This window comes from Molossus molossus, unplaced genomic scaffold, assembly GCF_014108415.1.
Source record: "Molossus molossus isolate mMolMol1 unplaced genomic scaffold, mMolMol1.p scaffold_m16_p_15, whole genome shotgun sequence".
NCBI lineage: Eukaryota > Metazoa > Chordata > Mammalia > Chiroptera > Molossidae > Molossus > Molossus molossus.
In genome coordinates, this window is record NW_023425350.1 from 38,610,484 (window position 1) to 38,622,485 (window position 12,002).

The window sequence follows — 12,002 nt, forward strand, 5'->3', positions numbered from 1 at the left end:
TTTCTCTCTCTCTCCGTTCCTCTCTCTCCCTCCCACTCTACCTGAACAAAAGATGAAAAAATGTCCTCAGGTGAGGATTAAAAAAAAAAAAAAAATGTTACGGAAAAGGGAGCGGAAATATCGAGGGGTCATTCCTGGTGCCCACTGCCTTCTCCTCCCCACCAGGCCTTGTCCCTGACCTTCTCCACGGCCCTAGGCCACCTTGATTCTGTTGGTTTACTCTCCCTATTTCTGCCAGTTAATTTCTTTAACCCTATTTTTGTCCAATTTCAGAGTTAATTCTGTAAGTCTGTGCTGTGGAAAGATCTGTCAAATTATTCACAGGGGCTCGACCACTTGGAGTTGGTGTGGTGTTCAGTGGATTATAGGACTGGAGCTGGTTGGAGTCACTTTTTAAACAATTAACACTTATGTACTTGTAGTCTGCTATTTTGAGAGAATAATGATCATTATTCATTTTTCTTCCTAGAATTAGATTCACTACAACATAGATCCCTAGTATATATGTTTTTGATTTTAGTACTCTGTAATCTTGTCTAATGTAGTCAGGATAATGCCCGCATTTCATTGTATATCCACATCTAAAGAGAAGAAGCTGGTTAGTGACATTTGTTCAAACTTGCAGTTGTTGACTTCCTGCTAAATCAATGAATGTGTCAGAATGTATAAGCACGTACAAGTGTAGATGTGTGCTTAGATGTATACTTACATGCGCATTCTCTCATCTGATTTCAGTTTTGTTTTTCTAGCAAGCATTCTTTATCAAATTTTTTCTAAAGCAGTGGTTTTCAACCTTTTTCATCTCATGGCACACATAAACTAATTACTAAAATTTTGAGACCCACCAAAAAACATATTTTTGCCAGTTCGACCAAAAAAAAAAAAAGGTATAATTTTGATTCATTCACACCAGGCGGCTCTTGTCATTTTTTTCTTTGACAATCTAAGGGAAAAGAGGGTAGCGCCCCTCACTAAATAGTCACGTGTTGCATGTTTTAAAAATTCTTGCTGCGCACTGGTTGCACCTCGCTGCCCTAAAGCATCACAAGGAAAATGTCATGTAACGGAGGGAATCAGCTTTATCTTTTAGGCTCCATTTTGCAGGGTTGGGGTGGGGATGGGGGTGGACTTTCTGGTACCTCACTGTCAGCCGAGAGAAATAACCTCCCGTTTGCTGGCCATGATGGATTTCCTGGCTTGCTGATGCCTGCTGCTTCGGGTCCGCCTCATTCCCTAGGCAGAGTCCACTGGGAGCGAGTGATATTTAGAAAATGACAAATGGCTCATCCCTTCTCAAGCAACAAAAGGCAATATAAATGCTGCTCAGGTAGCTATGGGGTCGGTCCCTACAAATGAAGAAAATGGATTCCTTTTGGCTTTTTCTCAGTCAAGAAATGTGGATTTTACTTTAGTGTCTGGGTTTATGTTTGCTTTTTCTATTAAAAAAAAGAAAAAGGAAAAGAAAAAGAGTGAGCTGAATGGAATTCATCTACTTTGAATTTTCTTATATGAATAAAAATATAATGATGTCTTTAACAAATCATTTCCATTCTGGAACACTCAATTAAAATTTACAGCAAAGACCTTCTTTCCTAAAGATACATTTAAAAACCTCAAGCAATGTATTTTTAATATTAAATATTCCTAATGGAAGCTATCTATGGTGAAGAAACCTGAATAATCTCTGCGTAATCACACGTGTACATATAGCCATCTCTAGCTGTCTGTCATTCCATACATACACACATTTACACACACACACACACACACACACACACACACACACAAACATACTTGATGAAATACATAAGCTCAGACACTGTTCTACTTGAGTAATACTATATTTTTATTTTTTATTTTATTTTTATTTTTTTTAAATTTTTTAATTAATTTATTTTTTTGTTACAGATATTTTACCTTTTTACCCCATTGGCACCCCCCACCCCACCCCCCCTCCACCCTGTCCCTGGCTTAGTTGTCCATGTCCATTGGTCATGCATACATGCATATAAGTTCTGTGGTTTATCTCTTCCCACCCCCCCACCCCCATCCCCTCTTCTGAGGGATGTCAGTCTGTGCCCCACTTCCATGTGTCTGGGTCTACTGTATTCCTCAGACTGTTATGTTCATTATATTCCGTATATAAGTGAGATCATGTGGTATTTGTCCTTCTCTGCTTGGCTTCTTTCACTTAGGATAATACTTTCCAGGTCCCTCCATGTCGTCTCAAAGGATAAGAGATCTTTCTTTCTTACCGCTGCATAGTATTCCATTGTGTATATGTACCACAGCTTTTTGATCCATTCGTCTACTGGTGGACACTTGGGCTGTTTCCAGATCTTAGCTATTGTAAATAGTGCTGCTATGAACATGGGGGTACATATATTCTTCCTGATTGGTGTTTCAGGCTTCCTAGGGTATATTCCCAGCAATGGGATCACTGGGTCAAATGGAAGGTCAATCTTTAATTTTTTGAGGTAGCACCATATTGTTTTCCATAGCGGCTGCACCAGTCTGCATTCCCACCAGCAGTGTATTAGAGTCCCCTTTTCTCCACACCCTCGCCAACACTTGTTGTTTGATGATTTGTTGATGGCGGCCATTCTGACAGGTGTGAGGTGATACCTCATTGTTGTTTTAATTTGCATCTCTCTGATGATTAGTGATGTTGAGCATTTCTTCATATGTCTCTTGGCCATTTGTATGTCCTGTTTGGAGAGGTGTCTATTCAGCTCCTCTGCCCATTTTTTAATTGGGTTCTTTGTCTTCCTTTTGTGGAGTTGTATGAGCACTCTGTATATATTGGAAATTAACCCCTTATCTGATACATCATTGGCAATGATGTTCTCCCATACAGTGGGTTGCCTTTCCATTTTGATGATTGTTTCTTTTGCTGTGCAGAAGCTTTTTAGTTTGATGTAGTCCCATGTGTTCATTTTCTCCTTTATTTCTGTTGCCTTAGGTGATGTATCAGTGAAAATTCTGCTCCGTATGATGTCCGAAATTTTGTTGCCTACATTTTCTTCTAGAATTTTTATGGATTCACGGGTCACATTTAAGTCTTTTATCCATTTTGAGTTTATTTTTGTGTATGGTGTAAGTTGATGGTCTAGTTTCATTTTTTTGCATGTAGCTGTCCAATTTTCCCAACACCATTTATTGAAGAGGCTGTCTTTACTCCACTGTATGCTCTTGCCACCTTTGTCAAATATTAATTGAGCGTATTGCCTTGGGTCCATTTCTGGGTTTTCAGTTCTGTTCCACTGGTCTATATGCCTGTTCTTGTGCCAGTACCAGGCTGTTTTGGTTACAGTCGCTTTGTAGTATAACCTGATATCTGGAGTAATATTATATTTTTAAAACCCTTGGACTTACATTATTTCACTGATCCACACAGAAATCCTACTATGTAAATAGACTACAGATGAGGAACCTGAGATTTAAGGACATTAATTAATTTTTCAGGGTCTTATGCCTGGCTGTTTCCTTAGAAGTGGTACCCTGCTAGTACCTCTGATTGTGGTGTTTCTAATGTGGATTTGGACACTGCTCATGTTAAATGGTCCTTTCCCTTTGAGGACAAATCCTGATGTGAACCCAAAGAATTTGACTGGGAGCTGGAGTTTCAGTCCATTTCACTAAAAGTATGTGTCCTCTGTGGTCACTCGACATGTTTGTGAAATCATAGAAATGAAGAATGAAAATAATGTTCATTTCTGGGATTTCTTCTCTATGTGTTTGTCAAAACCTTTCATTCTAGCAGTTTGTTGTGGCTTTCAGACTATAAAATCCTAGACGCTCTTAAATCTCACGTTAAGATCTTAAATTTAAAAATTAAATTTAAACCCTGCCTTCAAGTTCTGTTCCTGTGATCACTGATTAATCAGAGATTTATGAGATTTTTGCACACATGTTTTCTATGTTTAAGAAGGACAAATGAGGCCCTGGGCAGTTTTGCTCAGCGGTTAGAGCATTGGCCCACGGAACAGAGAGGCCCAGGTTCAGTTCCCACTAAGGGCACGTACCTCGGTTGCAGTTTGTCCTGGGCCCTGGTTGGGGTCGAGTGGGTGACAACCAGTTGATGTGTCTCTCTCACATTAATGTTTTTCTTTCTCTCTTTCTCCCTCTCTCCCTTCTACTCTATCTGAAGATAAATGCAAAAATGTCCTCAGGTGAGGGTAAAAAAAAGGACAAGTGAGGTGCCATTGATAGGTTTTTGAAATGTCAGTATATGCTTTGGATTTAAGATGGATCTTGAGAAGTGACTTTTTTTCCCGCATAAGAAGCTCAAAGCTTGGCCCAAGGTAGACAAGCAGTGGCCATTTGTTGAAAGAAGGCATGGATTATGGGAAATCTTGCCGTAATTCTTATGTATTAAATTATTGTTCTTGCTTTTAGCGTTTAGCCTCTGTGGGATTGGATGCCAAAAACACAGTCTGCATTTGGGACTGGAGGAAGGGAAAACTTCTGGCCTCAGCCACCGGCCACTCCGACCGGGTAAGAGGACCTTGTTGGATGGAGTCAGGTAGATTGTGTAAGTGTGTGTGTGGGGGTGGGGTGGGGGGTGGGTGGGGGGGTATGGTAGAGCTTCTCAGAGTTTGTAATACTTTTAAAAGTACATATTCCACATGTATATTTTTTCTACATATTCAACTTAAAAACATACTGTTTTTAAAAATTAATTTAGCCTAAATAGCTATGTTGGCATCTCTTTTGGCAATCGGATGCTTTATTTAAGTTCTTACTGCTTTTTATTGCTCCCTCATAAAATCAAAATAGAATTCAATTTTGAAATTATATGCAAAGTTTAGATGTATTCATTTAGAAATGGAAATAGTTATTAGAAATTAATATTCACAAAATACATTTATAAGCATATACATTTGAATTTCAAATGTATGTAATGACAGCTCTGTGATTCTTTGCTATGTGTGAGAACCTTGAATGTAGGTTGTGGCCTGCTTATTGTTCACATTGAAGTCGGTGTGACCAGAAATGATGCTTCCACCTAGTCATGGCTGACAAGATAGGACATGAAGCAGGCGTATATGCATAACTTGTAAGAAATCTATTTCTCCAGTGACTTGCATAATTAACATAATTTGGCGACTTCTTCACTGTCTTGATTTTTCTAATTAAAAAATAATGAATTTACACGATTGTCTTACCTTGATTACTAGTTGCTTTGTATTTCTGCCCAATTATCTGCCCATGCAGAATGAGTTCTTAATTAAATATTAAATTTGTTGTCTCTTGCTTTATGTGAACTCTAAAACAATTTTTTTATATGAACAGCATGGTCATCTATGGAAAATTGTGGTATTAAGGGGATCCAATAGTTGTTGCTACACATTTGGGCAAACTGTACTCGAGGATTAAGTTCTCAGAAAGCCTGGGAGTGACCCAGCAGTGGACCTTGAGTGTCAGAAGAGGCATGGCATCCCTTTGACCTAATGGTTCCTAGCCCTGACTACACATAAAAATACTTGAGGAGATGTTACAGCATAGTGATGCTTGGGCTCTACCCCTAGGCGTTGGTATTAACTTACTGGTATTTAATTGATATTAATTTAGAACTTAATGACAGGTTGAAAATATTTGCGATGCTTACATTTTGGGTGTTACTGCTTCTGTGTATGCTGTGATCCTGTCATATCTTATAAAATAAATTGAATCGGATCAATGCATGAATTTCCTATTGCTTTGTTACTGCATTGTACACCTTCCAGTTAGGAGTAAGTATATTGTAAGAAATGCAATGCTGCTAAAGTGAGAACTCTGGGATTTTAACAGCCTAGAATGTTTTAATGAAACATTGTCTTTTAGAACATTGTTTTCCCAAAGCCTGTAATTTGTATCACACCTAGTTTTGTTCTTTGTTACTGATGCTAACATGAATGATTATTGGCTGCTTATGGGCAAATGATTATTCTCAAGATTATTTTAGTGGCCAAAGTAATTCCTAGTACTAATTTGTATAATGTTTGCTTTGTAGCCTGCAAAATGATTATACATACCTTATCTTAACTGACCTCATAACAAAACTGAGGTGCTGTCATTCATTTTAGAGAAGATGAAGTTAAGGCTGGAGATGCTAAGCGTTGCCCGAGCTTGCATAGCTGAAGTGGTACTCGGATCCCACTGGTACTTGGACCAAGTGCTCTTTCTTCAGTACTCTTTCTGTGGTCCATAATTGCTCCTTTCTACCTAACCGAAGGTTATGGGCCACCCTCTTTTCTCTGATGATTGGCCCATATTGCCCCTTCCTGTGTGATGGGAAGTTAGCAGCCTATGCGCTTTCTGGGTCTAGACTCTGGCCCTGGCAATTGGTTCTTCTTTCTATTAGAGCTTCACAGAATGCATCAGAATCTCCCCTGTTTAAAAATGCAGGTGCCTGGACACAATTTCAGACCCACTAAATCAGTTCTCTCGGGGGGCCAAGGAAACATGCACTTTAAACAATTGCCACAGGTGGTTTGACCCTAAAGGATAACAGTCTTCTCTTCCCTGTCCCCCAAGTAGAAACAGGACTACCTGCAAGCTGCCTGCTGTCTGTTCTTAAAGAACATATAAGACTAGCAGATATGTTTTCAGTTCCTTGGAAAACTGAAAATATGATAGTATTTTGGATCAGATTAAAATGATGGTCTGAAGAACTGTTTTCGGTGGACTAAGTCAGTGCCATGTTCATGCCCCTGCCTTGTGTTCAGGGATAGTAACTTCCGTGATACTAGAAATTGTTGGCCACACAGAGTTGTAGTTGACCATTAAACATTTTCCTACTTAAAATGAAGCATTTTATAATTATTTTTATTTTTTTTAATTTGTAAAACTATCTGAAAAGTGTTTCTATTAGCATTGTGGAGAACTATAAAAAAGTTGATCAAAAAATTACCTACGGCCCTGGCCGGTTTGGCTCAGTGGTTAGAGCGTCAGCCTGCGGTCTGGAGAGACCTGGGTTCAGTTCCCATTAAGGGCATGGACCTAAGTTGCAGTTTGTCCCCGGCCCTGGTTGGGTCGTGTGGGTGGCAACCACTCGATGTGTCCCTTTCACATCGATGTTTCTCTCTCTCTCTCTCCCTCCTACTTTATCTGAACAAAATATTGAAAAATGTCCTTGGGTGAGGATAAAAAAAAAAATTACCTATGTCATCACAGTTCATTTATCCTGCATGGACAGAGTCAAAACTGTGACACCAGTTTGTTCTCAGTGAGGTGGTTAACTCTTACCTCCCTTCAGGCCTGAGGTAAGTGGACATGAGGTGATAAAGCATGTTAGCAATTCCTGACTCCTCTCCAGAGCCAGATTCTCCCCCTTGCAGCCTGTGTCAGTAACACTGTGTCGTAGGTGTTAGGGTAGAGTATTGGCGTATGGACTGCTCTCCAAAAGAAGGCAAAAACACATGAATGACTAACATGGCAACTTTTAATATTTTTTTAACAGATTTTTGATATTTCCTGGGATCCATATCAGCCAAACAGAGTGGTTAGCTGTGGAGTAAAACATATAAAGGTAAAGTAATTATCTTTTTCACATTTTTGGTACCTTATATGAAAAGAAACTTTGGTGTTGAGAAACTGCTTGACTTTGCATTGCTTTCCTTAAATTCAGAGCCTTCCTACCTGCTTCTCTGATCTGGAAGGAAGCGAGCCTCAGGTGTCCTACCAATGCCCGAGGGCTTCATAAACACTGTGCAATCTCTGTGCAAAGGCCCGATTTTAACCCGAGATGTTTGCTGACGTACAGGCACTTGGTGCTTCAGCAGCAGGTGGAGGATCCTCCCTCCTGGTTTACACTGCCCACCTGGCGGTTGAGAAAACTCATTAAATTTCATGAACAGTGGGGTTTGTACCATGTGAAGGAACAAAAACTGACTCTATTTTCAATTTGCTTGAGGTTGAGCAATGAAAACATTAAAAAGGAACATTCTGTAAGAGGCAAAACAAATCCTGTAGGGATAAAGGAGAGAACCACGTGGTTGAGGGATGGCGCGTGTCAGGAAGGGGATGTATTTGAACTGTGTTGGGGGAAGGTGAGTTTGGTAGGGAGGGCTTAGGAGGCAGCAGAGCCCAGCGGAGGGGGTGCACTTCAGTCAGGAATTAAGAGGAGGCACCAGTCACCCCTGAAATCCTGGGACTGGAGAGCAGAAAGGACCTTGGCACATGACATGTTCAAAGATTATCAATGTTCTCATTACCAACGAACCTCTGTTTAAAACTTTCCACAGGAACCAATATTTGGAAAGATTCTGGCCACGAAATACACTGTAGCCATTAAGTACTAATTACCTTAACACTTGTTTATTGATCAAAGATATGTGTCTGCCAACATGAGTTTCTAATCAGTCTAAAATATTGCAAAGGCACTGAGTTGTCCTGTGAGCCACGGACAGTGAAGAAATAGTGAGCTCACGATGAGCCCCCTGTCGGTGAGGCTGCGGTACTGTCTGGAAGCCGGGGACCCTGCCCCGGAGCCGCCATCCAGCCTGCGGGTTCTGCAGCAGGGAAGCCAAGACCTAAGAGGTTATATTGACTGTTGGTTTTATCTCCCTCTGCTGGACTCTGGGAAAGCTGTGCGATCTCCCTGCGGCGTTCTTCCTCTAGGGAAAGAAAGGGGGTGGGAGGATCGCTATCTCCTGAGTTTATCGAGTGACATTAAACAGTGTGTAGAACCAGTAGGGACACGATAATGTTAACTTATTTCCCCATTTCCTAAGATCATAAAAATGGTGGCACAGGTAAGATTTAAACGTGGTCTCTGGAACCCTGTGGAGAACTCTTTCCACTTAGAAAACAGTTAATAATATAACTTGGCTTAACTCCCTACCTTGTCCCTCCCCCAAACCAGATTATTTAAAATAATAGATGCTTAATGGATAGAATTCTGTAGCTTCTTCCTATTTCTTTCCATCCTCGGTTAACTCTAACTTTTAATCAGTTAAATCTAGAAGCAGAGAATGAGGAAGCCTTGGAACCTTATTTGAAAACACTAAGAGCTGCTTACCATGTTAAATTTGTTAATTGTATTTTAGCGGATTTAGGCATTTTTTCCCCAAGTAAAAACAAGCATTTTCACCTCAAATGGAAAAACCTGCAAATGCCCAACAGCCATTTTTTATTCATTTGCTTTGAAAGAAATCCACATCAGATTTCAACAGGCATCAACAAATTATTTTCACTGTATTTTCTCCATGCAATTCTTAAGATCCCCACCCTTTTCCCCAGACGCTGCCTAACACACACGAACGATTCCAGGCACAAGGTGAATGCCAAACCTTTGATGCATGCCCCAAAAAATAGTTTTATGTGAACTTTTTGTGGCTTCAGTGAAAACCTTTCTGGTTTTGCAAACAGGCAAATTGTAGTGAACTGAAATGAATGCTTCAAAGACAGTAGCAGTTGAGCATTGTCTGCTTGGTTGGTTTTATAGCTCATGAGCTTCCCAGGTTGGTGGGTGTTGTTGATCCTTCTCCAGTCTCTAGTCACAGAGGGACCTTGGAGATTACCTGGACCAGATGAATTCCAACGTAACTGCCAGTTCCAACAAAATTTGCATTTTAATCTGTGAATGGAGATTGCAGAAGATAGACAATGAGTCTTCATTTGATGTGGGTTTAATAATGTGTTGTCACCCTAAACTGTCCCTGTTTTCCAAACAGGAGGTGCCTCTCAAGAAGAGATAATGTGTCAAAGATTTGCTGTTTTCTGGAGCAAATCTCATACCTATCCTGGCATTACATTTATAGGTGCCTTTTTAGATAATCATTTGATTCTTTGGAATGTTAGCTGTTGACATGATACCATCTGCCTGGGTGATTTTATCAGAAACCCTTTGTGTCTGAGGATAATGGTCTCTGTTTTTGAGGTGGTCCATCTAGAAATATTTCAGTAACTCAGGCCATAGTGCACACCTCACATCAATGGCAAAATAATTTACAAAATAAATACTCTCCTCTTAATCTTTATGCCTGGGGAGATAATGAGAAAGAAAAGTGTCTGCCTTGAGGCGTCACCACAAACAGCAAGTTCTTTGGCATGTATGTAGTTGTGTCTAATAGTTCGTTCAGGTTCAAAGTTAATACTTAAATATTAAATGTTTTACCAAAGCTTATACCTGTCTCCTCTCGGATATTTTTATGTTTTCCATGTACACTTTCATAAAAACAATACCCAAAGAAATAACTCACCAAAGTTGGCACTTTCTCTTTAATGAGAGAAGATTCCTGCATGTCTCCAAGGGTTACATGTCTGTCTCTCATCCTCCCTGAGGGCCACCTCCGCCACAGCTGTCTGGGTCCGGCCCTGCTGGCGGTGCAGCCGTCGCAGAACTGCTGCTGGGACACCCGGCTACCCCCAGAGGACCACCATGGTGTCCTCTTTTGCAGGCACAGAATATCAGGGTTGTCACTGATTTTTCCTCACACCTTCCCTGTCACCTAGATTTGCCTAATCCGGCTCTCCTGCACCCCAGGGCCATGTCCTCCTCACCACTGATCCAGATCCTCCTCCTCCTCGTCCCAGTTAATTCAACAGGCTTCTCTCTCTCTGAATTCTCTTGCCACTTTTATGTAGTCTGAATGTGCTCCTTTAAATGATCTCTGGTTTTATATGTATCTTCATTAGATCTGAAGTCCTCAAGGCAAAGATCAGAATTTCAATATTTGGTCACAGAGACCCCGCTTGAACCCTTCCCTTCAGTAAGCCACGTGTGGGTGCTGTCTTCACTGCCAAATGGGCGGAGTACCATCTGTCGGGGATTAGCCTCTTCCCCAGGGTATTAAGAAGATTTAATAACTACACACGTGTAAAGAGCCACCATAAACTGTGAGGGACCATCTACATGGCACTAAAGTTATATCATTTTATATATTTTTACCAACGATGTCAAAGCAAAATATTTAATTTCTCCCCGATACTTTCTATAAAGTAGCTCACTGGTTTTCCACATGATAAATTATACCACTAAACCTGAAAAGCCTAGTCATTTATTTGGCTATATGGAAATATAGCTTATATTTAAAAACATATTTCTAAGTAATATTTTTACAGTGAAGATTTATAACATTTTTAGTTAGAAAGAAATGGTTTCCAAATATATTTATACACACCAAAAAAATGCCTAGAATATAGATCAATGCGTTAACAGGAGGTTGTGGATAATTTCAGTTTTTCTCTTTATCTTTTCTGTATTTCTAAACTTCCATAAGATGAACCTATACTAGTTCTATAACTTGACAAGAAATTAATCAAACAAAAACATAGTGATTCATCCACTTTATCCCAATTCTGGGAACATTGACCTTTTATATTAAATGACTATTAAACAATTAGCAAAGTTTTGGAATTTTGGAACATTTTGAAATATAAGTTTTTTAATGTTGTTAGTTGGCTGAAATGTTCTCTGCTGTCCCAGCAAAACAGGTTAAATTACTTGTCCCTAGTTCAGCTGCAGCAAATCATGGAAGGCATTGAGAGGTAAGCAAAGAAACACTAATAATGAGATGCATTGCAAAACTCTCTGTTTGGATCTATTCATGTTATCACTTACTTTCTAGTTTTGGACACTATGTGGAAATGCCCTGACTGCAAAAAGAGGGATATTTGGCAAAACAGGGGATCTTCAGACCATCCTTTGCCTTGCGTGTGCCAAAGAAGACATCACCTACTCTGGTGCTTTAAATGGGGACATCTACGTCTGGAAAGGGCTCAATTTGGTCCGCACTATCCAAGGAGCACATAGTGTAAGTATCCAGTGTGGAAATTTGGTATGATTTTTTTAAATAAGTTAAGGTTACAAATCTCTCTATTTTTCCCCCATTGCTTTAGGATCAGCCAACTCTGCTGAACAGTCCCTAAACTTGCCTGAAAGATTTCCCAAATTTTTTTTTGTTCACCTAAAAACTATCTCGGAAACGTCATACTTGAATTGGCCTTCACCTCAGTTCCTGATTGGCTTATTGGCGTTGCTGTTCACCAGCACTAGCTCCACAGAAGAACTATTC

The 12,002-nt window shown here is 40.0% G+C and overlaps 1 protein-coding gene across 4 annotated transcripts in view; it reads left to right on the plus strand.

Annotated features, from left to right (window-relative positions):
* EML6 (EMAP like 6) overlaps positions 1–12,002 on the plus strand; it is a 242,075-nt gene that overhangs the window by 95,517 nt on the left and 134,556 nt on the right. For all 4 annotated transcript variants that reach the window (XM_036262726.1, XM_036262729.1, XM_036262728.1 and 1 more), the window contains exons 3-5: positions 4,399–4,497; positions 7,445–7,513; positions 11,556–11,741. In XM_036262726.1, the coding sequence (XP_036118619.1) occupies positions 4,399–4,497; positions 7,445–7,513; positions 11,556–11,741 (354 nt within the window). The remainder of the gene's footprint in view (positions 1–4,398; positions 4,498–7,444; positions 7,514–11,555; positions 11,742–12,002) is intronic.